This window comes from Phoxinus phoxinus (assembly GCF_949152265.1).
Source record: "Phoxinus phoxinus genome assembly, chromosome: 1".
Taxonomy (NCBI): Eukaryota; Metazoa; Chordata; class Actinopteri; order Cypriniformes; family Leuciscidae; genus Phoxinus; species Phoxinus phoxinus.
In genome coordinates, this window is record NC_136876.1 from 39,061,662 (window position 1) to 39,089,627 (window position 27,966).

At 38.4% G+C, this 27,966-nt stretch overlaps 1 protein-coding gene across 1 annotated transcript; it reads right to left on the bottom strand.

Annotated features, from left to right (window-relative positions):
* Positions 1 to 1,039: 1,039 nt before the first annotated feature.
* Positions 1,040 to 27,469, bottom strand: il12rb2l (interleukin 12 receptor, beta 2a, like). Its single transcript, XM_079610946.1, has 15 exons — positions 27,087 to 27,469; positions 26,283 to 26,564; positions 25,112 to 25,244; positions 24,803 to 24,954; positions 19,688 to 19,833; positions 14,301 to 14,445; positions 13,562 to 13,638; positions 13,193 to 13,439; positions 9,039 to 9,230; positions 8,589 to 8,690; positions 8,015 to 8,146; positions 3,433 to 3,576; positions 3,110 to 3,188; positions 2,282 to 2,351; positions 1,040 to 2,176 (listed from the first exon to the last, which is right to left on the bottom strand). Exons 1-15 carry the CDS (start codon positions 27,148 to 27,150, stop codon positions 1,799 to 1,801), a joined length of 2,343 nt encoding a protein of 780 aa, XP_079467072.1. The 5' UTR covers positions 27,151 to 27,469; the 3' UTR covers positions 1,040 to 1,798.
* Positions 27,470 to 27,966: the final 497 nt, after the last annotated feature.

Consider the following 27,966-nt stretch of genomic DNA (forward strand, 5'->3'; position numbering starts at 1 on the left):
TTTTTATATCTGTATATATTTGTAGGTTTTGTAACATAGTACATTTTTGTTTTGTAGCATAGTAAATCAGGTTCTGAAAATGAATGTTGTAAAAATGAAAGCTTGCCTTAAATTGGCACATAGGATTCTGAATTAGAATGTTTCTGTAATATGGCACCAAATGTTGAAGAGGAGTTCAATTATCTCGATTTTCCTTTTTCAATATTTATGCGAATAAATGAACAAACAAAGCTGGTTAAATAAATAAATAAAAAATATCTGACTAATTCTTTCCTTTTTTAACTTAGTACCTGATCTAAAATACCACTTTTGTATAACATGGATACACAGCATTCAAAAGTTGTGGGGTCAGTAGGATTTTTTTTTTTGAGAGAGAAATAATTTTTTATCCAACACGGATTCATTAAATTGTTCAAAGGTGTCCGTAAAGACATTTACAATGTTACAAAAACATCAGTGTCTACAGCACTACAACTGTTTTTAACATTGATAATGATCAGATTTTTTTTTGAGAACCTGAAGGATCCACTGAGAAGACTGGAGTAACAATGCTGAAAATTCAGCTTCGATCACAAGAATAAATTACATTTTACAATATAGTCAAATAGAAAATAGTTATTTTAAATTGTAATAATATTTCACAATATTAATGTTTTACTGTATTTTTTTAAAATAAAAAATGCTACCTTGGTGAACATAAGATAATACTTATTTTATACATACTTTATAATCCTAATCCTCAACCTTTCCACCATTTGATCGTCAAATATAGACAAACAAGTGTTTACAGTACTGGCACGATTGTATAGTCATTTTATTTTAGGGGTTAGTGGGCTAGAAGTCTGAGTTGATGTGTCTTAAACTATTTATGCATATAAGCATGGGCTGATATTCCTGATTTTTGACTGAGACAACCTCAAAAAGCTATATGGTATATAGCTACCTATATTTTGGAAGGCTTTTTATCTTTCAAAAGAGCCTGTTTGTCTCAAGAGTACATTTTCATTTATTTATTTTTTATTTAAGTTTTTTTTTTTTTAAATAAACATTATAATTTGTGACATATAAAGTTATTTGTCTTTTTATTTTATACTCTCAGGCATAAAAAGTCTTCCAAAATATAGGTAAGACTCAGACTAATAATTGTGACTACTCCTATGTTTACATGCAAACCTAACATGTCAAACAAATGATTGCAAAACGCATGAGAAATTCACACAACAACATTTCTGAGTAGAAATGCTTCTAATCCATACAAAAAAATATTTATTATGTACAAAAACATTCACTTATCTACATTCAATTGAAGATATCTACCAGTAATAGTCTCATTTGTATCATATATGCAATGTTTTCAATGTTGAAATACCTTTTTCCAGGTTTAATGAGCAGACATTTGTAGCCTGAATTCCCTGAAAAGTGTAAGCCACATGGGACTGTGGACCTGAGCTCTGTTCCGAACAGCCCAACATTGGCTCAACCAACGGCGTGAGTTTGTGGCAGGAACTGGAAACCCGTTTGAAAACAGTCCTTATGCCATTTGATGACGATGATAAGGCCGCACAACTAATACTTCAACTGTAAACAGCGCAGCTAATCTGGAAAAAATCTGTGCATAGCTCTGCAAGATCTCTCCCACAGACACATTTGTAATTTCATGAATAACATGTCTTAATACTCTTCTCAGTGCATGTATAAAGAGTAGTACATGTTGTTCTTCAGTCAAACAATCAACATTTCTGATTGTTCCATTTAAGGCACTACCGTACAGATCAAACATCGTGAAGTATGAAATGAGTTAATTCGCCTCAACAGACGGCATAAAATGTCTTTCGTAGTCTGAAAAACCTTGCTGGTCCCACCACTCTTCACCACCAGCGCCCTCCTCTTCATCAGTATCAACCATCTCACTGTACTCTTTTTTCCAGCTGTCCTGCTTTGAAATGTTTCGTCTGTTTGATTCCTCAGAGTCTTCTAACCACTTCTCCCCGCCTACATTTGTTCTGCCCAGTCCATCTGGCCCCTGGAAATGTTGTGGTTCCACATCGATTAAACGCTTCTCCAGTTCAGTCTCTGAGGGAGAGGAAGGTGTGTTGGGATGCAGGTTCTCCACGATCTCCAGCTCAGAGATCTTCAGAGGCGTTTCCGACGGAGAACAGAGCCATGGCCACGTGTGCTGGAAGAAAAAGCCAAGCTCACTGTTTACAAGAACAAATATTCTACCATTTTTATATGGGTGACCATCTCTTTCATACAGCTTTGTGAAACTTTAGATTCTTACCTGAAAGTTCATATGTTTAAATGATTTACTGTTTAATGGATCTGGGATCTTCTGGGAACAGTAACGTAACCTGTACAAAGACAGCAGGTATTAATTTACCACAGTGCGTCTAATTTACCAGTTGAGGACCTAATATAGTTCTTTTTGTTTTCTTCGCTTAGGGTTGAAAAAAAAAGATGTACTGTTTTTGCACCGGTATACTGTTAGCAAACATCCCGACATGACTCACGCTGCTGAGAGCGGTGTTTAGATCAATATGTAAATCTGTGTTGCGTGCTTTCCTCTCAATATCAAAATAAACAACAAAAATTCCAGCGGTGAGAAAACATCCGTTAAGAAAGCATCTGATCATAGCGATGTGGGTATGTTTGCATGAGCTCTGCAATTCGGCACTCCAGTAAAGTCACGGCACGTTTATTTATATAGCGCTTCATACAATAGATAGCTTGGCATGGCAATGGTAAATAATAGAGTGATATACAGTAGTCAACATCGGAAGTGGATCAAAAAAGTTCATCAAACTTGTCCTAAGACAAGAACGGGTATTGTTCAAAATTCATGTATAACTTTGATGAAAGGTTTCGATCCACTGCAAAAGTTGACTACTGTAGTTGGAATGCATGTTATCTTTTTTATCTGATAATTGGACGGAATGCAATCCACAAAAGGGGCCAAAATTATGTGGATTCCCCAACCCGCTCATTAAGTGCAGAAGATTAAGATTAAGGTCAAGGACTAGACTAGTCAAGCTCACTATTTCGAAGGGGGTATCCATATACTTTTGACCATATAATGTATGATGGAATTATAATGAAAGGTAATACTCACAATACACATTTTAAAGCAATAGCTAATATCAGGAGAGACAATGATATGAATACAGCCATCAGTATTGAAGTGAAAAAACCTAGGAGATGAGATGGAAAGAAATGACTGGTTAACTACCTGAAGCTGAATTTTTTAACTACATACTGTATGCAAACAAAGACCTCTTAGTGTTTTGGATAATGCATGCAATGTAAACCCCAAAGGAAGGAAGGAAGGAATGAAGGAATGAAGGAAGGAAGGAAGGAAGGAAGGAAGGAAGGAAGGAAGGAAGGAAGGAAGGAAGGAAGGAAGGAAGGAAGGAAGGAAGGAGGTGCTCGTCTTACTGTTTTCCTCAGCGGTGGAGAAAGTGGTGATGCTCCTCATGCCTTCACCAGCGGCGCTCACAGCCCTCACCCAGGCCTGGTACTGTCGGGACGGCTGCAGGTCTGACAGATGCACGCTGGTCCTGTCACTGCTCACGTTATACGCTGTTAAAGAGGCCAGAGGACACAGATATACTCCACTGTTAAAAAGTTTGGGGTCAGCAAGATTTTTTTTTTTTTTTTTTTTTTTTTTTAAAGAAGTCTCTTTTGCTCACCAAGGCTACATTTATTTTAGTGGTATTCTGTAGAAACGGTAAAATTGCCCAGTAAGATCATGTCCCACGGTCCAGATGGAACCAAGTACATATTTGTACCGGGCCATTTTACCATTTCCATTTCAACAGTTTAAAGTGAGCAGTGTGTCAAAACAACGGAGCGGTTCACACCAAAAGCGCCCAGGGTCGTTTATTTCAGCACTACATCCACTAATATCTTTATCTGGAGCCAAACTCGCTTCATTCAAGCCCTTTCCGTTCCGCGCGCGTTGCTTCTCTCTCCAGATAAAGATGTTAAAGCTGCAGGTGACGCGGCTATTTTAACAACAGTAGCAGAAAGACGGTGAGCAGCAAAATAGATACTTTTGAGAACACAGTAATTACAATTATTTTTATATTAATTTCATAATAAACAATGTTATAAATTGAACCAATATTTAGAAATGGCAAGGGAAGACAAAAAACTTTGAAATTACTAGTTAACTTTGTTTTGTGTCCTTTGACTTGTTTTGTGTCCAGTTTTGTGTTAGAGTCCATTGTGTCCATTATTAGATTGTTTGTTTTAGTAGTTTATTACCTACTTGAGAAAAATATCAAAATAGTCAATGCTTTTCTTAAGAGATAAACCCTGCACCCCCTGCTTTCTTAGTCCCAAGGCCTTCTATGTGCCATACATGGTGTAAATGTAAAATAAATAAATAAATAAATAATAGCCGGATAAAACATCTGACCTTTTGTATATCCATATCCAGTTGGGAGAAATATAAAAAATTGGTAAATATTGGTTTCTTATTTCATTCTTATACATATATGCTTTGGCTGTCATGGCCCAAGATTCCCATCTTTTATGCAAATTTTGAGTGTTTATGATTTATTTGTTCTTTTACTATGGCTGCGGTATTACTACGGTATTGTCCGGACCTCCGCTTGGAAAGAAATATAGAGACTGAACCTCTTTAACTCTAATTAAATACCCCTGATTTATTTGATAAAAAATACAGTAAAACAGTAATGTTGTTAAGTATTATTACAATTTAAAATAATAAATAATGATTTAATCCTATAATGGTAAAGCTGAATTTCAGCATTATTACTCCAGTCTTCAATGTACCATGATCCTTCAGAAATCATTGTAATATGTATTAATATCAATGTTGACAGTTGTAAAGACAATTGTGCCGCTTAATATTTTTGTAGAAACCGTGAAACATTTAATTCCAGGATTCTGTGATGAATAGAAAGTTTAAAAGAACAGCATTTAATCGAAAAATTATTATTTATGTAACATTATAATTTGTAACTCTCAAAAAAAAAAATCTTACTGACCCCAAACTTAGTTGTCTAAGTATTAATATTTCATGTTGCAATATTGGTCAAATAATAGAATCTCAGGGTCAACAATATAATGAAAGTACTAAGCATTACTTTTTTAAGCCCGGGGACACACTAAGCCGACGTCAAAGAACTAGTAGCGATAAAAGCTGACTGTGTTGTCGCCTCTCATGTCGCCTCTCAACACACGTGAGTTCTCCTCCTGCGTGTAAGGAAATACCTGACGATATCAGCAGGTATCAATAGTCTATTTTCTTCATTCAAAAAGGGAAACCTCAACCTGCCCCAGAATACAACATGCACTCCTCCACAGGTCACCTTTCGGCGGAACCTACGCTCACTCTCACCCTCTCGCCTATCCTCTTTGGTCTCATCCACACTTCCTCCACCAGACCAGCTCTCAGCACTAGATATTAACAGTGCAACTGATACTCTTTTCTCCACTCTAACATCCTGCTTGGACAACTTCTGCCCCCTTTCCTCCAGGCCAGCCCGCGCCACTCCCTCTGCCCCCTGGTTATCTGATGTTCTCCGTGAACATCGTGCTAAACTCAGGGGTGCAGAGAGGAAGTGGCGCAAATCCAAAGATCATTCTGACCTTGATCTTTATCAATCCCTCCTCTCTTCCTTCTCAGCTAACATATCTACTGCTAAAATCACTTACTATCAAAACAAAATTAACAATTCTTCTGACTCTCGCATGCTTTTCAAAACCTTCTCCTCCCTTCTTAACCCTCCTCCTCCTTCATCTACCCAAACAGCTGATGATTTTGCCTCATTCTTCATAAACAAAACTACCACCATCAGCGGCCAATTTACCAATCCACAAACTAACACACACATTTTACCAGCTAACACACACATTCTACCTTCCTTCTCCTTGCTTTCAGAGACAGAAGTCTCCAAACTCCTTCTTTCCAATCGCCCTACTACCTGTCCGCTTGATCCCATTCCCACTAACCTACTTCAAGCTATTTCTTCCTCGGTTATACCCACACTCACACACATCATAAACACATCTCTTCACACTGGTACATTTCCCACAGCATTCAAGCAGGCTCGGGTAACCCCACTGCTTAAGAAACCCACTCTAAATCCAGCACATCTAGAGAATTACAGACCGGTATCTCTTCTTCCTTTCGTCGCAAAAACACTTGAACGAGTTGTTTTCAACCAGATCTCCTCCTTTCTTACGCAGAACAACCTCTTGGACAGCAATCAGTCTGGCTTCAAAAGCGGACACTCGACTGAGACTGCTCTGCTCTCAGTTATTGAAGCTCTGAGATTGGCAAGAGCTGCTTCCAAGTCCTCAGTTCTCATCCTGCTGGATCTGTCTGCTGCCTTTGACACAGTTAACCACCAGATCCTCCTGTCAATCCTAAAGATGAAGGGAATCTCGGGAACTGCACTCCAGTGGTTCAAGTCTTATCTCTCGGGTAGGTCCTTTAGGGTGTCGTGGAGGGGTGAGGTGTCTAAGACCCAACATCTAGCTACTGGTGTGCCTCAGGGCTCAGTGCTTGGACCACTTCTCTTCTCCATCTACATGACATCACTAGGATCTGTGATTCAGAAACATGGCTTTTCCTACCACTGCTACGCTGATGACACACAACTCTACCTCTCATTCCAGCCTGATGATCCGACGGTAGCCGCTCGCATCTCAGCCTGCCTGACAGACATTTCTGGCTGGATGAAGGACCACCACCTTCAACTAAACCTTGCGAAGACAGAGCTACTTGTAATCCCGGCTAACCCAGCACTTAATCACAACTTCACCATCCAGCTAGGCTCGTCATCCATAACTCCATCAAGATCAGCCAGGAACCTTGGAGTTGTAATTGACGACCAATTGAATTTCACAGATCACATTGCTAGCACTGCCCGGTCATGCAGATTTGCCTTGTACAACATCAGAAGGATCAGGCCCTTCCTATCAGAGCATGCTACACAACTGCTTGTTCAGGCGCTTGTTCTATCCAGACTGGACTATTGTAATGCTCTCCTGGCTGGTCTCCCAGCTTGCACTGTCAAACCTCTGCAACTGATCCAGAATGCTGCAGCTAGAGTGGTCTTCAACGAGCCGAAGAGAGCACACGTCACTCCTCTCCTAACAAAATTGCACTGGTTGCCGATTGCCGCTCGCATCAAATTCAAGTCACTGACGTTTGCCTACAGAACAACCACTGGCACTGCTCCCTCATACCTGAACTCATTACTTCAGACTTATGTGCCATCCAGAAACTTGCGCTCTGCAAGTGAGTGCCGTCTTGTGGTGCCATCTCAAAGAGGCAGAAAATCTCTTTCTCGGACCTTTACCATGACTGTTCCCTACTGGTGGAATGATCTGCCTAACTCAGCCAGAGCCGCTGAGTCCGTACCCATTTTTAAGAAATTGCTGAAGACATATCTTTTTCGGCAGCATTTAATCCAGTAATACTAACACACTCTTCTCTATTCTAAAAAAAAAAAAAAAAAAAAAAAAATATATACTGTACGTTGGATTGTACTGTGAAGGGTCATAGCACTTACATACTATTGGTCTACTGCTAGTTTAATTGCTTCTATTGTTTCTCATTTGTAAGTCGCTTTGGATAAAAGCGTCTGCTAAATGAATAAATGTAAATGTAATGTAAATGAAACCGAGACAAGGACTGCAGATATACAAAGAAAATACGAATGTTATGAAAATACTGCATTCGAATGCTCAGGTAAGATGATATTATAACAATTACAACAGCCTTCTATCTGTACCGTCTTGACTTCTTTGCTCGCTTTTATCACTTTTCTCATTCGATAAGCTGAACGGCCAATCAGAGTTCTCTCTCACAGACGGCCCGACGCAGATTCAACAAGCCGAATCGGCCAAAGATAGACGGCGACTGGTTAGAGTGCAGAACACTGAAAAAAACGAAGCCCTCGACGCTCAAAAACGGCCTTACATTAGTTCAGATTGTCCCGAGCTTAAGATTTACATTAAAGGAGAGATAATGGATTACCTGTCTCATTGATGCCCACCGAGTAATGCAGGATGACACCTTTGCTCTCATGCAGAGGGATGGGGCTCCACGTCAGAGTGACAGAAGACTGAGAGTCGATCTTCACATGGAATTGTGGGACTTCAGGAGGAACTGGGCAGGGAGATAAAGAAACGATACCAATGTGAAGGCTTGAAGACTAGCAAATCTGATTACAGGATACTTTGTGCCCTAAAACTACCACAACTAACTCAAAGTGAGAAAATGTTTTATGAATGGAACGCATTACACTTTTTGAATGGAAGTGAATGGAAATGTTGTACTATACAAGCGAATTATTGACAATGCAATATACTTCTGCAGTGGATGTGTCTTTTGACAAATAAGCTTAATATTAAAACTGTTAATTAGGGGTGTATGTTTGTAAATACACACTACTACTTAATTGCACTATCCGTATTATTTTTGGCTCTCTGTCGTATTGGACAATTTGCAATTAATTGATTTTAGATTTAATCGATTATTTTATTTGATGTCTTGTGGACTTTGGTCTGTTGTTAATTAAACGGCAATTTAAGGGATGTCAGACTCATACCTCCTTGAAGTGTGTATGCAATCGCTGACTTGAGGAAAGTGCTGTGGTTGTTGAAGACAGCATACAGTGACACATTATATGCTGTGTAGTTCCTGAAGTCACCTGTGGATGGAGACAAACGCGAAATCACTGTCAGGGTAGGAACAAATTACAGCTTTCACACATCCACACACACATGTGCTTGTTTCACTATATTAGTGAGGACACTGCATAGACCTGCATTGATTTTACGTTAGGTTAATGGTATTTTCTATGCCTAAATCAACCCCTACCCCTAAACCTACCCAATTACACAAACATAATAAAAAACACACACACACACACACACACACACACACACACACACACACACACACACACACACACACACACACACACACACACACACACACACACACACACACACACACACACACACACACACACACACACACACACACACACACACACCTGTGATTGTGACAGATGTCTGGGTTCTGTTTACTCTGACCCAGCTCAGACACGGACAGTGAGGTACTACAGACACGTGCTGGACCACATACTCCAGGACGCTGTCAGAGAACTGTGGCTGTACAGACCATGAGACCCGCAGCATCTGTGTCTCACCCATTATACTCAGATTCACCTCAGGTGTTGTCTGTCCTGCAGGGCATAAATATGATATCATTTTACACTACCATTCAAAAGTTTGGAATTGGCAAGATTTTTTGACATTTTAAGTTTAGTTTAGATTTGTTTCTTATGCTCAGCAAGGCTGCATTTATTTGATAAAAAATACAGTAAAAACAGTATTATTGTGAAATATTATTGAAATTTAAAATAACTGTTTTCCATTTTAATATATTTTCAATTATAACTTATTCCTGTAATTTCAATGCTGAATCAATTAAATGTGTCCTTGCTGAATAAAAGGGTTATTTCTTTCAAAAACATCTTACTATCTTTTTTAACGGTAGTGTATATTGCATATTATTATACAAATATAGAATTTATATGTATATATATATATATATATATATATATATATACACACACACACAGTTGCAATCAAAATTATTCCAACCCCCATTGCAAATCAGGTTCATTGGTAACATTTACAGACTTTCACCTGTTCAACAAATCAAACAAAAGTAATTGGAAAAGCTCAACACAACAAACGTTTCTAGTGGTTTCCCCAAATTCAATGGTTTTGATTAAACTAAACAGGAATAAGCTGAAATGTTAGTGCAATTAAAGCCATGTGAAAGACGTTGAGTTAAAAAAAAAAATGTGTTGTAATTTGTGCTCATAATAGTCGGTAATGATAATTTACCGTTAGCCTTAATTAGCGTTTTTAATGCAGATAAACAAAGTTATTGAATGCGGTAGTCCGAATGTGTGAATATAAAACCAACTTTACCCAAGTATTGTCAGTATAACTTTACCCTAAGTATTGTCAGTATAACTTTACCCTAAGTATCTAGTGCAGTTATAAAACTAATGAGACAAAACATTAGGACATTAAATATTGATACAATATGATATCAATTAATAACCTAAAAAAACATACCTTGCTTCTGAGAAAAAAAAGTTTCAGCAGTTCTGTGCATTTTTTGGACCGAGGTCAAAAGATAGATGCAGCTGTAAGTGCCTCATCTGACAAACAATTACAGTTAGAGAGCCTCAAATGTGGAAAAATCGCAATGAGGAAGAAAATAAATAAATAAATAAATTATAATAAAAGGACAATTGATATCTTATGTTGTAACAACTATTAATAAACAAATAAAGTCATAAAAAAGGAAAAAGGTTTATTAAAAAAGTACAATTGTTTGTAAAACTATGAGCGCTGAAGACAGACTCATTGAGATTTCAGTTTGAAGTCAGAGAAAGAAGCAGGATAGAGATCAGGGAGTCAGATCCTCCAGGCACAGCCCAGTACGCAGAGCTCACGGGAGGATCTCAAGGGCACTCAGAAACAGGAGGAACAGGAGTTTTACCAGACATCCCAGCAACAGACAATACATGAGGAAACAGGGTTTGATTTAAACGGTTTTAAAAAGGGGAAAATAGACTGCTTTGCCAAATTCCCAGGTAAACAAACTGGACTTACTAATTTAGCTAAAAAGATTCAAGAAATGTTGGGAGGACTTAACCTCTTTTATAGACTTAACCTCTTTCTTAACATTTTAACCCAACCAGACAATTTGAAAGAAAACACAGTGATATCTAGTGATATTAATACAGCTGATAAGCTAGCTTGACTCAAAGAAAAGTAGAGAAACGGAAACAGAATGTATAATATATTGGACCAAATTCAACCTAAGTGAGAATTTAATGGTTGAAGTTTTGAGTGATAACAAGATACATATTCCTAAATGGGGACGGACATTATACGATTACTATTGTACATGTTAAAGATATAATGCTATTGTATATGTTAAAGATATAATTCAACTATAAAAAGTGAGTATGCAACAATAATGAGTTATTTAAAAGTCAATTATGGAGGTAAAATATAGTGAACAAGAAATAAGATATTTAAATAATTAAGTGGGTTACATATTATAGTAGTTCATGGATTTTTAGGAAGTCCCAGCGACTGGCGTTGCATGAGTGCACTCTCAATGCTGGGTCTCACAAGGAAAGGAATTTGTTCTAAAAACCTATGCCAAATAGATATGTGGATGATCCACTGTGGTGACCACTAACGGGAGAAGCCGGAAGAAACATAGAGAGAGAGTGGATGGATCGTCGGAATGAATAAAAAATAAAATAATAATAATAATGTACATAACAAAAGTAAATGTATAATTATTACTACAGTAGAAGAGATAGTGACTGCTTTAGACTGACCACAAAGTAGTTTTAGGATATTTAGGACAACAAAGAAAAGGTTTGAATATTGATTAACTGAAATTAGTTTTAATATAAAGTATTAAGATATGCAGCAGAGTGATCGAAATGCAAGAACAGCTGTTAATAGCTTACTAATAAAAGTTGCATGCAAGATGTGATAAATGAAATTAATATTTTTCATTTTACAACTATTTAACAAACTGAAAATCAACAAGTGCTGCATACAAAGTGACTGTAAGAAATGTCTGAATAAGCTTACATGGAGATTAACCATTTACAGATGTAAAAATAATAATAAAAGTGTGGATAGTTGACTAAGAAACTTGGAATTACTAGAACATTTCCTTTAATGATTTAAAAGGAATTTGATCCTTGCTATAAAAAACAAGGTGCCAAATGAAATTTAACAATAAAAGTATGATTTAGATAAAGAAGAGCTTCTAAAGTTAGATATAACTAGAGAGGTATTATCAGGAATGAGGTTAATTTAATGATAAAGTAAAAAGAAGATTGCCAGGAATGTAGGATGAGTTATCCTCAAAGTATTTGGGTCCTCTATTCAGTGCATCTCCTTAAAGAATAAATAAAAATAAATAATGTATTATTATTTTATATTGTATTTATATACATTGTATTTATAATTAATATTAGGATAGACTAGATATATTATCTTGTTATAATTATTATTACCTATTATTACATGGCTTGGTTAAATTCTAATGTAGAATGCGGTCTGTTATTTCTTGATAACACCAAACACACCGCTGTCAAGTATAACACACGTTGCCATGGACACGGTGTTCTTCAACGGAAGCAATACAATCAATATATTGTGTCAAATTATTGATTTATTTGGTAGGTAGCCATGTAAGCGGGATCCCGATGTCGGTGAATAAAATTCAGTCATTGTTATTTGAAGTCTCTCGTGCACTATCGCTCGCGCGCAGACACACTCGGTCTCTCTTGCGCACTATATTGCTCACGCGCAGACACACTCGGTCTCTCTTGCGCACTATATCGCTCACGAGCAGACACATCGGTCTCTTTCACGCACTATCGCTCGCGCGCAGACACACTCTCTCGCCCAGTTCGCTTCGCTTTTGTCCTGTCCGGCAAAACATTCTTGTTTCTACATCTAGAAACTAAGTTGCGCGGTGCAGGGAACAACTCTGATTATTGGCTCATGGAGTCAAGTGATCAGACAGTGGTTTACGGAGCGCTAGATTGGCTTTGCAAAAAAAAAGAAAAATGGAGCGTTCTATGAGCGGAATGACACATTTTAAATATCGCACGATCACACGAATTTGATCGTGGAAACCCATAATCGTGATTGTGATTAAAATTCGATTAATTGTGAAGCCCTACTTGAGACACCTTTTTTGCAGATTTGTGCAGTTGTGAGAGATTTTATTCAGGGGGTTGAATAATTTTGAAACTGCAGAAGTCATTAAAAGTTGCTTTTTCAGTTAAATTTGGGGAAACCACTTGAAACATTTGTAGTGTTGAGCTATTTCAATTACTTTTGTTTGATTTGTTCATTGCAAACCGCGGAAAGTCTGTACATTTTGCCAATAAACTTGATTTGCAATGGGGGTTGAATAATTTTGATTGCCACTGTGTGTATATATATATATAGTTGACAAAACTTTTGCATTTTTAAGTAGAACTTGAACAAAATGAGAGACAATGGCAAATGACTAATAATTCAAAGTAAATATCAATTATAAATTTAACATAACTTTAATCAGAATTTTGCATTGACATACCCGTCACAGGAAACGGCATGAATGTGGGGACGGACGTGCCCATTGAGGTGTTGGCTGATACAAAAACTCCTAAAACACCCATCTTGAGAGGGAAACGTCTGAGCTGCGGGCAGTTCTGCTCGATGCGATGCTGACTTCCTGTGTCTCTCCGCTGCCTGGTAACATGCTTGATCTCAGTCCCATTTTTAAGCTTCAGTGTCACAATATAGTTGATAATTTCCCCTCTAGCCTGAGACAGGGGCATTTCCTGAGAGACAGGAAATAACGTCAGACAGTCACATTTCTACAGCTCATTCATGATGTAATGAATCGTGACTGACCCACTGAACAAGAACAGGTTAGAATGATGTATTTGGGAGTATAGCCTACTTTCCAATAGATGTTACAGGAGGAGTTGTCAGAATAAGAGGCACAATCACTCCAAACATCGAGCTGTCCAACCGGTGCTGAAAAGACAGAATATTACAGACAGTTATTGTCATTGATTATCTTACATAATAGATTTAAAATGGAATGCGAGCATACTGAATAAAGCATACTGTGCAGTAGTATGTACTGTATACCATACCATTAAAAACAATTCAAAGATTCATACATACATATACAAATATATAAGTTGGGTAAAAGAACAGTAAAAGCATTTATAATGTTTAAAAAAAAAATCTGTTTCAAATAAATAAATAAATAAAAACTGTTTTTTGAGCACCAAATCAGCATATTAGAATGATTTTCAGCTTTGTCCTGACAGGAATAAATTACATTTTTAAATAATATTACAATAGAAAACAGAAACTTTAAATTGTAATAATATTTCACAATATAACTCTGTTTTACTGCGTTTTTGATCAAATAAATGTAGTTTGGTGAACATAAGAGGCTTATTTAAAAAAAAAAAAAAATTAAATTAGCGACCACACACTTCTGACCCGTAGGGAAGAGTCAGTGTGGATTCTGAACATGGTGTTCACTCTTGTTTAAAACTGAATTGCGTGTGTATGTAGCACTGACACCTGTATTCTGCTGCTGTGTGAATTTGAATCATCCTCAAAAACAGTAAATGAGTGCATTAATGTCCTAAATGAATGGATAATGTGTGTCTTTCTCTCACCTGCAGGGGGCGTTCTGACTGAAAACACTGAACTCCAGTCACTCATGACTTTCTCTTCATATCCACAGTGGCAGCGAACACGAAAATGGTACTCTGTGAATGGCTGGGAATCCTCCAACGGAAACGTGGACTGGAAATCATCCTCCTGCACAATTAAAATTCAACAATTGGTTTAACTAGGTTCAGTTCCACCTAAAATGTTTAATTCTGTCACCATTTACACACCCTCAATGGTTTTCTTAATGATTTTGGGTGAACTAAATCTTACAACTAGTATTGGCAAATCTCGTACACTATGAAAACTATTAAATTATCGGTAACACTATTATGATGTTGATGTACTTTAGACATTCTACTAACTATAAGCAACTTTGCAACTACATTTCAACTACCAGTCATTAGAGTATTATTATTATTAGAGTATTATATTATTGCAAGCAGAGATGAATATGAAATATCAAGTAACAAAGTCTAATTCCAGTACAGAAATGAATAATTGAGCCTAAATGTAAAATAACACTATTTGTTCACTGTAGAAATTAAATATATAGTTTAATCTTTGTTAAAGCTGTATTTTGTATTAACATTAATGACACAGACAACAGTAGGAATTGGGTTTCTGCTCAGACCGAGAAAAAATTACAAACATCTGGTTTCTTTTTCAACATAACCGAGAGAATACTTGCAGAGAATTTAAGACGGGTTCGTCTTAAGGAAACGCAAAAGATGAATTAATTTGGTGTCCGAGTGCTATGATCTCTCTCTCTCTCTCTCTCTCTCTCTCTCTGTGCGGTACACAGTATATGCGTGCCGAACTGCGATCCGTTGCAACAGTAATGTATAGGCATTACATCACCACAAATTACATAGTAAAAATCTGACCCTGTCAAAAAAGGTGCAGTGCTTTCTACAATTGTTCACACCGTAAAGGAACCGTACCAGAGTTCGTTTGGAACCGTACCGAGACCAGCTCTTCAGCTGGGTCTCGGCTCGGTTGTTTGGTCCGCACCCGAGTGTGATTGCTGTATTCACACTTGCCCAAAAGATCCGCAGCAAGGGGGGAAACGAACTTGAGTTCGATTCAATCGGACCAAAACTGCAGGTGTGAATACACCCTTAGTATCTGTAAGATTATTTTGATGCTCCCCAATAGACATTCTATTGACTATAAGTAACTTCGCAACTACCTAAATGTCAACTTATTCTACAAACTAACCCTAAACATAAGTCTACTAATACTCTAATGAGAGTTGACTTGAACAATTTAATAGTTGAACACTCATTAACATTAACACTTACTATTCTACTCTATTTAGTAACATTCTACTCTAAATAGTAACACTTACTATTCTACTCTATTGGGAAAACTGTTTTAGTTTGTATTTTTGATTTATTTTGTATGATGCTTTGACTGAACAACAGTTTGTAACCTGTATTACACTGTCTTATCTTTTATGTGTAACTTCTTGTTTGCACCATGACGCTTTATCTTGGCCAGGTCGCCGTTTTTAATGAGAATGAGTCTTCTATGTGCTTACCTGGTTAAATAAAGGTTAAAGACCCACTCCGATGAAAATCATGTTTTTCTAGGTGTTACAGTTTTTCTCAAATGCTACAACACATTTCACAAACGTTTCCTCCATGTTCCCCAATGTCTAAACACAACACCCTTTTCTAAAGCTACATAAACACAACCACACCTTCTCACTTCAAAACTCAAACTTTCACACCAAAAGAGAAGCTCGAAGCTTTCAAAAATGTAAACACTATACACATCATTACACACTACAGCAAAACAATTGAAAACACAATGCTCAATTTGTGAGAAGGTTCTTTGTTTCATAACTGCCAATGCATATTTTTAGAAACTTTACAGTAATGGATCTTCTTAGATCTCTGCAGAGGATTAGGCATTTAGATTTGTGAGTTTCATATGAAGAGTATAAATCTATAGTAAATTCTGCATGTACACTACTGTAACACAACTCAATGCAAAAACAGAATCTATTGCACACAACAGTACTCTTGAAAACATGATCAGGGTGTGAAGTTTTTTTATTTACTTTATTCACACCACACACACACCACAATCACTGTGCGACATCATGTCGCTGAGCTGCATCGGGCCACATCACCTCATCCACATCGCAGGCTATATTGTCTCTTGCCAGGCACCGCGGGAAAAACACCCTGTAATGGCCTCCACTAGGATGTCAACACAGGCCAGCTCCATTGCCCTTAGGAGGTTCTCTCTAGTGTATGGTTGTCTGTCATAAACCTTCCATCTCCACGATGAGAAGAACTCCTCTAGGGTTCAGGAACGGGGAGTAGGGTGGCAGACAGACGTTTAAAAAGTGGTTACTGTTGGTGGTGAACCACTCTCTGATTTGGTTTGTTCTGTGGAACCGTACATTGTCCCAAATGATCACATAAATGTGATGTGCGGGCCCAGGATGGTGTTGTTGGCTATCCAGGAGGATGTCTCTTAGCTCCTCTAGGACAGTGAGGAGACGTTGGGTGTTGTAAGACCCAAGGACAGCACGCCGGTGGACAAGACCTCCAAACCCATGGCCGCACAAAGAGTACCAGGAACCTCAGTGATGGCTCTTTGGCCAATGATGTTACGGCCTCTTTGCCTTCGTTTCTGTAGGTTGAAGCCAGCCTCATCCAGGAAGACAATTTTTTTTAGGTCCCCTCGAAAACGAGATGTTACATCTCAAGGGGTTTTCCTCTTAACAATAAATTCAAATTCAATTAAAAAAAAAAATACAATGACATGGTCAATGACTGTTGCTCGCATCTCGTCCGTAATGATGGTGCGAGGTTGTCTTGCTCTCCCTCCAGGACCTTCTCCTCTCCCTTGTTGGCCTTCTCCTCTTCTTCCATGGCCAGCTCTTCTCCCTCCTCTGACTCGAATTCCTCTTCCCCTGACTCTGCCTTCATCCATTGTGTTTGTTTGGAATCTTCAGCAAACTGTGCACTCTGAACTTGCTTTTATACATGTGGTCACAGCATTACCAACAAGTGTCTTCAATTTTGAGTCGTTGTGTGTAATGAATGACGCCAGATGTGTTTATTGTGTTCAAATATTGCTGACTGTGGCAAGCATTTTGCATCACATGGGCTTTCATTTGAGAATATGAGCAGAGTTCTTTTGCAACTTGTGTTTTAGCAAGGAAAAATGTGTTAAGATTTATGAGAACGGAGGATTGTGTTTTGTGAATTGTGTCTTCATGTGAAATGTGTTTATGATATTGGAAAATGATGGCTAGATTTAGTAAAAGTGTTTAGACAACTGGTCATTTGGTTTAGAGGATTGGCTTTTGTGTTTTAGCATTTGAGAAAAACTGTAACATGTTCTTGTGGCATTTTTCTGATGTTAGTATGTGAGTATTTCTACATTCAAATTGCTGTGAATCAGTAGCAGACGCTAAAATGCCGGCTAAAATAGACTGGAGTTGTGACGTAGTAACTCCACTGGGCGGGGCCACAAGCTCATACTCAAATTGGAACACATACTGTAACAAATAAGTCACATTTTTTACCGTCTATCAATCGTCAAAACTAAAGTTTGGAGAGCACAGACTGATCCCGTCAGTAATTACATCATTACATAAAGAGAGAGGGCAGCCAGCCTCCTCCAGCCAACCAACAGGCGACATTCGTGCATGTGAAATTCCGCGCTCGTTCACGTAGACTTGCACACGCCGGGTGGCGACGAGTTTCGCCAGTCGCAGTCGTTTGTCCCCTCGTGTGTCAAGCCCATCACTCGTGAGAGAGTCAGTCAGTTTTTCAGATAGAGCGGTGACATTAGCATCATAATAATCCCGAAATTCCGAGCAATCCACTGATACTAAATATGTCCTGATTGATCACTGTGGGAGGGATGAAATATTGAGGCGAAGTCGAGCTGTTTTTTACCGCAACGTCTCGGAGTGAAATAATGATCGGTGTTCGGTGATAACTTTGATTAACTTCGGATAATAATAATTAACGTGTATATATATATAATACTGTAATGCTTCTCCGTGCCAACGGCTCCGCCCACAACACAGAGGCGAATTGCTAATGAGCTACTGCCACTCTGCTGAAGCGAAGTCCCAGAAAACGGCACAGGTTTTGAGATTTTGGCTAAAAATGGCATAATCATAATTTAAAGACCTCTGGGAATGTTTAAAAATAGCTCAAAATATGATCGGAGTGGGCATTTCATACTGTATGTATACATCTCAATTTTTTTAAATTGAGATATATACATACAGTATGAAATACATAACATTGTATGTGACACAAAACCATGTGACTGGTTTTGTGGTCCAGTGTTACATCCTTTTTAAATGTCCCTGCTTGTCTGGACAGAATGTTCAAAATATCTTATTTTCATCAGCATACAAATGTTCTTATTTATTGTTCAATTTATTTTATACTAGTGTACTATTGAGACAATAACAAGTTTGCAGTAAATGCAAAGACGTCATTATTTAATTTTGTACAAAAAATATTTTAATTTGAAAACACTGTGCATTTAGTTGTTGTTGCTAGTTTGAGTTAAGAAATACACATTTCAGCATTATCACTAACCTGTGTGTGCATTTTCCTTGAGAACCAAGCAAGTTGACTCATGAAACCATTTGTTTTTTATATCGCAATCGCATATCGCAATATTGACCTCAATAATCGCAATATGACATTTTCCCCAAATCGTGCAGCCCTAACTTATAGTTAGTAGAATGTCTAAAATGGACTGTCAAAATAAAGTGAGTATGCTGGCCATGCAAGAACTGGGATGTTTTCAGCTTCCAGGAATTGTGTACAGATCTTTGCAACATGGGGCCGTGCATTATCATGCTGCAACACGAGGTGATGGTCGTGGATGAATGGCACAACAACGGGCCTCAGGATCTCGTCACGGTATCTCGGTAAAATAAAGTGAAACCGAGCTATCTTTGATTTCATCCTTACAGTCAACAAACATTTATTTACAATAAAAAAGCAAACAAAAGTGAAAAATGTTGACAAAACAAAAAGTATTAGTGTTTGTCCTAGGCCTGGTTTGAAATCTACACTTTCTGTTTTACTAAGATTTGTATTTTAATAATCCAATACTGATTCTTAAAACCCAAAGATCCATCTTTTAATCTACATGATTATACTTAATTACACTTTACTTTACACACACCTCTGATCCTGCAGATGGATGGATTTTCTTCTGAACTAATTCACTGCAGAAACTCAGTTTACTAAAGCTCTTTTGAACACATGAGTGAAAATGCCAGAGCTGCACCCATAAAGCCAGTGACACCAATCTTAGAGGAAAATGTGGAAATAGTCTGAATCAGAATCGAATAAGGATTTTGTGAAATGGGATTTTCCCCTTCTCCTCTCACCTGAATCCAGTCCAGCATGTGATCGTGTGCGTTGTATTGCACTTCACACTTCTTGTCTAAGGGGCCCACACTGTCACAGTCCATGTTCCAGTAGATCACCAGCGGCGTGAAGGTGTGGGTAATATTGCTGGGGGGGTCTGGACGAACTAAAAAATAATTTTTAAAAAACAGGGAAAAGATTTAAAGCTAGAACTAAGCATTTCAATTAATTATTTTTCTGATGAAATTTACAGTTTTCATCATTAACTTGAGCTACACTACAATTCAAGAGTTTGGGCTCTTAAGTCTCTTATTATCAATAAAGGCTGCATTTATGACTATGTCTACACGAAACACATTTGAAAACAAATATTTTTCACACTGAGACTGTTTTTGAAGACACTATCTCAAGTGGATACATTTGAAAACACCATTTTTTCATTGTAGAGTGAACTGTGAAAAGGATGTATTTGAAAACGATGACATGTTTAGTAATGTCACACATATTATATTGATAGTTATCTGTATGTACTGGCATCTGTGTGTTCCTGCTATTCATTTACAGTGTTTAAAAAAAAAAGAATAAAAAAAAAAGTCAGCACACCAAAGCTCCAAAATATGCAAAAAATTCAATTCAACAGCACACGGAGTGAGTCGACTATTCGATTTTTTGCAAATTTTGGTGCTTTGGTGTGCTGACTTTTTTTCCATTTTTTTCCCGATTATTTATTTTGTCGAACACCCAACCCGGAGCATAATTTTGCCGTTGATGTGCATGCTTTAATCTTGTTTTTGCATAGTGTATTAAAAATAAATGTTACTTTGTTCAATCTTCAAATTATGTTCCTGTTTTTTTATTTGTGTGATCAAAGCTGTGATTTTCAGCATTAGGCTACTCCAGTCTTCAGTGTCACATGATCCATCAGAAATCATCCGGATATGCTGATTTGATGCTCAAGAAACATTTATTATTAATGTTGAAAATGGTTGTGCAGATTTCTTAAGGAAAAATATATATATATATATTAGTGCTGGGCAAAGATTAATCGCGACCAAAATAAAAGTTTGTGTTTACATTATATATGTGTGTGTACTGTGTATAATTATGTATATATAAATACACAGACATGCATGAATACATTTAAGAAAAATGTGTTATATATATATATAAAATATGTATATTTATATATAATATTTCACGAGTTCACATCTACATAAAATGAATACAATAAAGGTTATGCGTATTTGGCGTGCTGTCCGGGGGGAGGGCTCCGAGCTCGGAGTTCGGCCGAACCCAGAGTACTCCCCCCGGTTGTGGTAAGAGTAGATGGAACTAGAAGTGAGCAGATGGGGTGGCGGAGGGATGCTGATAAACTGTCAATGAACAGAGGTAGGTCTGCTGTGTATTTATACCTTGTCATTGAGTTGATTACTGATTGATCTCCACTTGTGCTAAATGGGTTAATTATCTGAACCTGCTCCTCCCGAACTTTGTTACATAAAACATCATAATGTATGTATAAATATATATACAGTATATACAGGGTGCGATTTGTGAAAAAAACAGAGGGGGGGATGTTTTGAAAATTTTTATTCTAATAGCTTATCTTTCCCCACATATGAACTGTGATCATGCATAACGAAAAAACATGCAAGAATTAAATCTTATTTAACACAAAACACTTATTTATGAATGGCAAAATTAAATGGCACAACGTAGTGTGAACTTGAACATAAATAGGCTATAGTGCGCCTATGCATCATACTAGGAAAACAGACTGCCTTGATGACGGACTTCCGTCGTCTTTTTCTGCTTTCCTGTGGGAGCGTCATCTGCGGCATGTCGTCCCTCTTTTACCCACATTTCTGCGAATCTCTGGGCAGGGAAGTAGGCAACCCCTGGCCCATTTAAGGAGATGAACATAGGTTGTTCAGTGTGGAGACGTTTAACCGGTTTCTGTCATCTGTGAGAATACGGTTCATGGCGCTGAATCCCCTTTCACACTCAGCTGTTGACACTGGGAGTGTGGAGACAGTGATGAGCACTTTGCGCAGATTGTCGCCTGTGATGCCTTGACACTTGAATTGGTGGAATTCCTTGAGGAGTATGGTACTGGTTGCAGCCTCAACAGCGAGAGTCTTCTGAATGGTGAGAAGTTTGTTGTCTCCATATAGGATGCGCTCGTCTTCATCAGATGGCCAATTTGACGGATTTAGAGCGGCTGCATCAGAAATAATTCCGTTGTCATCCAGTCTGCGCTCAATGTTGTCGGCCAGGGAAACGAACAGTCTTTCACGAAAGACCTCTGCCTTCCGATGATTACTGTCACTTGGCTGAGAAACATTCACTCCCTTGAAAGAGTGAAAACTTTCTAATTCCTCCTTCAGGCCTCTTGCGTTCACACCATCTGCTTGCCGCATAGACCTCAGTGTTCTCAGTGCAACATCCACCTCAGCACTGGCACTGACAGCTGTGGCATCTCTCCTCTGCAGAAACAGGGACAAGGCTTGCAGGGTTTCCAGCGCATCTTTTATCAACGCCATCTCCACCAAAAAAAGCCACTGTGTCATTTTACCATGAATGCCCCGACATTTGGCTCTTTCCACGGAAGATCTGGAAATTGTCTTCCATCAACACTCCAAAGAGTTTGACCAAGGCTGGATAGCTTTGCCAGAGAGCCGTCACAGACGTGCAGGACGAGGACAGCCAGCGCACATCAAATACTCTTCCTATCCTGCGAGCGTGCATGCCCAGATCGGAAGCTGCAGACTCAAACTCTCTCATATGTTTTGGGCTTTGAGAGAAAAATGAATAAAGAGAGTCAATGAACATCTGAAAATGGCTCGCCTCTGTAATGTGTTTCACAGCATCATGGACCGCAAGTTCTAACTTGTGGCTCATACAGTGAATGACGGTCAGGTTAGGGTTGATCTTCTCACGTAGGAGTGTGGCTGCTCCCTTGTATCGGCCCATCATAGCAGCGGCCCCATCTGTTGCAAAGCCAATAAGCCGGGTGCGCAACATAACTTCAGAGATGCCCTGTGTATAAAGGCTTTGGAGCAGGATGTCACAGATGGCCGATCCAGTGCACGACTGCAGCTCAACAAGTTGAAGGAAGAAGTTGCAGACCTCACCTTCATAGGGAATCCTAATGTAGATAATTAGGCATGTTTTGTTTGACACCGTTGTGCTCTCATCAATGAGAATACTGAACTTATCAGATGAGTTTTTGATAAAGTCCACAAGCTGAGTTCTCATTTTTTCTCCGATAAACATGAGCATATTACGACAAGCCTTGTCAGAATGCAGCATACATCCCAGGTTTACGCCATTCAGTTGTTGCAGTTCCACCAGCTGTGGCTGGATTTTGAATGAGAGGTTGTTTTGGCAGATCATATAGGCTGTACGTATGCAATTCTCAGTTACTTTTAAAGTCTTCTCATTGTGTTTTCTCCACAGAGCTGCACTGTTATCTACTGCCTTTTCAAATGCTGTCTCGCGTCTTCTCTGCAAAATTTCTATGCATTTGATGTGGGACTGACACTTTCCATGTCTGCTTATTTTGTCATTTAATTTTTTTGCAGACTTTGCTTTTATGCCATTAATAAATGCAGAGTCGATGTGAAGCCTCTCTTGTGTATATGGTCCTAAATCTCTAATGTCAGAGCAAGCTGTACACTGAACTGATCCGTCTGTGGTGACAGCAAGCCACTCTCGACCCTCTCTCCATTTAGCAAAGCGTCCCGGCTCAATGCAACCTCCAACAATAGCCTCAGAAACCGAATCATTTACTTGTAAGTCTGGGTTGTATGGTCCTTGTTCATTTGAGTCAACCTGTGACAGTGAGTTCTGCTGACGCTGAGAGTTGCCGTCCATCCTACCTGTAGTAACATTCTCATTTGCAGTTTTAGGATTTTTTTGCGACGGTCCTGTAAAATATGATGATATGCTGCTCTGGACCCTTTTCATTGTTCCCAGCTAGCTAGCTAACGTTAGAGTTTTCGCGCTGAAATATTACTTAAATATTTGTACTTGGCGACATTCTGAAAAGCCGTACATGGATCAAAGCTAATGGACAGGATCAAATAAATTAGCCGCAATGTCATCTATTGTCTCAGAAGGCTAGTGCTGACAGTGGGTGGTCCATTTCGGACTTTATTGTTCTATCGCACTGACAGTTCACATTACACTACTTCTATCAGCCTCTGCTGAACCACGGATTGATTGTAAAGTTAAACCATCACAGACACAGTAGAAACAGTTTTACTGCTGCTGTTAAAGTAATAACGTTAACTTTACATCGCGATGCTGAGCTACAGTGAAATGATAGAAAAGACAGATGCATTATCTCTGTGTTAGCAATTCGCCTCATTCGCGCGAACTGGACGCACGAATGAGGCTAATTTTCAGTGGTGTGACTGGGACAATAACTCTGCTTGTCATCATAGAAACAGATAATCAGATTGATATGTTTATTCCCACTTCAGTAATATGCTGATATGCTGCCTTCCTTTCGACACAGCTCCACTGCCCAGCGGACCTGCAACCGTCTCGCAAGTGTTGATAGGCTATTACTCGTGAGGTGTAACCAATCAGATAGCGCCATGGGCGTGACATTGAGCAAGTCTGCAGAGTGGCGATCACAGAGAGGCTGCGGCAGCTATATCAGAGCCAGCCACAGTAGCGCATTTTAAAATAAAAATGACTTTAATCAAACCACGGATCCGTGATAAGTTTTGTGATCCGTCTCGCCACTAGTGTAGTAGCACTGATCACTTTGAGGGGGGGATAAATTTATCCCCACCGGGGATAAAAATAATTTAGCAGAGGTAGGGATACTTTGACCAGAAAGGGGGAAATCCCACGCATCCCCCCCGGCAAATCGCACCCTGTATATATATATATATATATATATATATATATATATATATATATATCTGACCCAAAACCTTTGATTAGTACTGTATATCGAGGGAGAAGAAAGATACTTGGAGGTGATGGGCTCTTTTTAAAAAAAAAACAACATTTATTTATAATACTCATCAGAATTATACTGACTACTTTACAGTGCTTCCAATAAATTGCACGCACATGGTTCAGGGAAATGGTTTACAATAGAGTAAAACGTGACTTACTGATATGGCCTGTGTTGAAGACAGACTCTTCAGATTGTGCAGAACCCAAAACATTTTTGGCAGTGACCCATGCTGTGATGTCAGGGCCTTTCATATACTCCGCCCGGGTTATGACCACATTCTCTTCATCACTCTCCCTTGAGTTAATGATCCTGAATATAAACACAAAAAAGGTTCAAGTTAATCTTTTATATCTGAAGTTTAAATCTGATTTTTAATTTGAATTATTAGTCATTTGCGATTGTACTTAGGTTCTACTTAAAAATGCAAATGTTTTGGCTACTTATTAGTAAGTAAACACTACCACACCCATCACAATCTTTCCAGTGAAGAGTGTAAACGGTTGGAATCATTGGCTCATTGGATTTCGTCCAGGAGCAGTAAATGTCTTCATACAAGTCTTCAATAGCACAATCAGGGCGGGATGGGGAAGAAGGTGGATCTGTAAAAGATGGAAAACTATTCTTGAGGAAAGCCCAAAAATAAATAAAGATAAAGTTAGGGGAAAAAAACGAAACAAAGCCACAATAGCCAGACGCGGAGAAATGACAACACTTTCAAGACTAAGGAAACAGGAAGTCACAAGGGTAAATCTGCAAAAGTAAGCCGCCAGTGTTTCGCACACTTCCCCTCCTTGTCTAATTTTTGACAACATTTCACATGCATTTCTCAAAGAATGTTCCAGAATCAATTCAGATTAAGCTCGGTTACCAAATAAAATTATTTACAGTTACTCATTCGGCTAATGCTACCTTCTAAAATCCAAAACTACCTTAAATTGCATTGAAGGTATACATTTTATCAGTTCATGCATTCCCTTGGATTTGAACCCATGCTCTACTGGTTAGCTACAGCACCACAACTTTCAGTAATGCACTTACAATGGAAGCGCCTATGGGGCAAGGCATCCTAGAGAGCTTAGAAACCAAAAATATGCATCTTGTATTTTTGTTAAACCACTTCGATTTAGGGACGCACTGATTTTGCCCGATAGCGTTAACCGATAATTCTTTATATCTGAAAGCCGATAACTGAAATCTTGGCCGATAAATCTAAATTTTTATATAATTTTTGAGAGCCTGATTACAAAAACAAAAGTCTCACTATTTTCATTTTCACCAATTTTCTCATTATAATTTTATGTAGCCTATATGACAGACTTGTGCTGCACTGTATTTTCCTTTTTTGAAGTGATACCAGTCATATTTCAAGCAATTCTGGTGGCCGATATATCGTGCATCCCAACTTCGGTTCATTAATGTGTGTTATTTTGGCTGTAAAGTTCTGCTTTACATGTTATTGTTATGAGTAACAAAATCCTGTATATATATAGTTTTTCTTCGTAAACAATTCCCTTCAGGGATCCTTGTGTGTGTCATGTGAACATAAACACTTGTACATCAAACTTATGAAACCCAGAGCATCCCCAGATTGAGTAATGAAGTCATTGTTGATAAATGATCAATTCTGTTATACTCACAGCCTCCTCTTACTGTCACATTGCAGGTATCGGCTGTTTTTCCATTGCACATGCAGCGAATATGCCCTGTATGTTTTATTGCGATAGAGAAGTTGAAGGTTTCTTTGGTCCTGACACATGCGCTGGGTAACAGATGTCTGTGCCCCGGCGTGATAACACAAAGCTGGAAGAGATCATAACTTTTTGCTCCTCCCAGGGCACTTGTGTGGCACACAACGGACACATTGTGGCCCACAGGATGAGCTCGATTCCACCAGCAGTTTACATCCACTTCCAAAGAGGCTGAATAAATAAAGAAGACAATGAATGGCAAGCCGGGGCAAAGGTGCATAGCTGCACTTAGTTCCACAAAAATATGCAAACGAAGTTTAACATGAATTCAATAATCTATCATTTAATGTTTTTGCATATTTTTGACATGATTTGAATATTTAATGTATTGTTACATTTAAAAAAAAACCCACTAATTTGTATAAAGTTGCCTAAAAAGTATTTGGACAGTTAATGTATAAATGTTACTGGAATAGATCCCAACTAAGTGGGCATCTGCCAACTAATGCTGCTAGAGTTTCACTGCAAGTTATTTTGCTATTAGGACTGTTAAGTGTGAAACTGTGATGTTTCATCATTTAAAACCTAAAAACGTACTTTTGTGAAATGTGTGCTTGTGCTATCTTTTATTATATATTAAGAAATAAAATTAATATTTTATATATACATTCCCCGAAAAAGCATAATAGTAGGCTATCAGAGTTTATAATAGAATTAAATATTCCACACACACAAAAAAACTGTTTTGCTCACCTTGAGAGCACATCCACATGTAAAGTAGTATAAGAAAATGTAATTTTACATTCTGCCATGCCATCGCTCACGGCATTCGCGCACGCAAAAAGTCCAGTATTACGCAACGTCCCGTTAACCGAGTAACTGCACGATTACGGAAAGTCCATACATTTGTTTGCTTCGCTGCAAAGTGACATCGCTGAGCAGCAAGCAGCACATGAAAGTTCGTTATAGCTAAAGTTTTCCGTTTCTTTAGTAGCAGTCACTGTGCTTCCTTGTTCAATCTTCAGACAAGCTCGAACTCGCTTCACAATATCACATGTAAACGGATCAGTCCACGCCTCTACGCACGAGACTGACTCCGCCCACACGCCGCACGACGCAAAGCCCGTTGACCAATCAATCGAGGGGAAAAATCATAGACTGTAAAAAAATACTCTGCACGTGACGTTCCTTGGGTTCCTTCTTGAACTTGGATGGATCATCTCGTGTGCCGCAGCGAGGAGCTACTGGATTCCTTCAGTAAAATTAACTTTAGCAAAAGGGGAAACTGCTTGACTAGGCTGTTTCTGTGAGACTATGCGCCAACTAAACTCACACTGTACATAACTGGTGAACTAAAAATGTGCTTTACATGGTAACTTCTAAATGAACTGTTTTTTAAATTCAAGTCCAAAATATTATTTAGTAAAGAATGGATCCACTGATTACACTGGGCCAGACTCCACCGAGTCAATAGCTCTTTTAGGTCGGCTTTGCTTTGCTTTTGAACGGAGTAGACACTAATGCTAAACAATGGGGTCCAAAAACTAATGAAAGCACTTATTTATTTCCATATTTCAGACATTTTTATTACAAATTATGTTATTTGAAAAAGGGCAGGAGTTTTTTTTTTTTT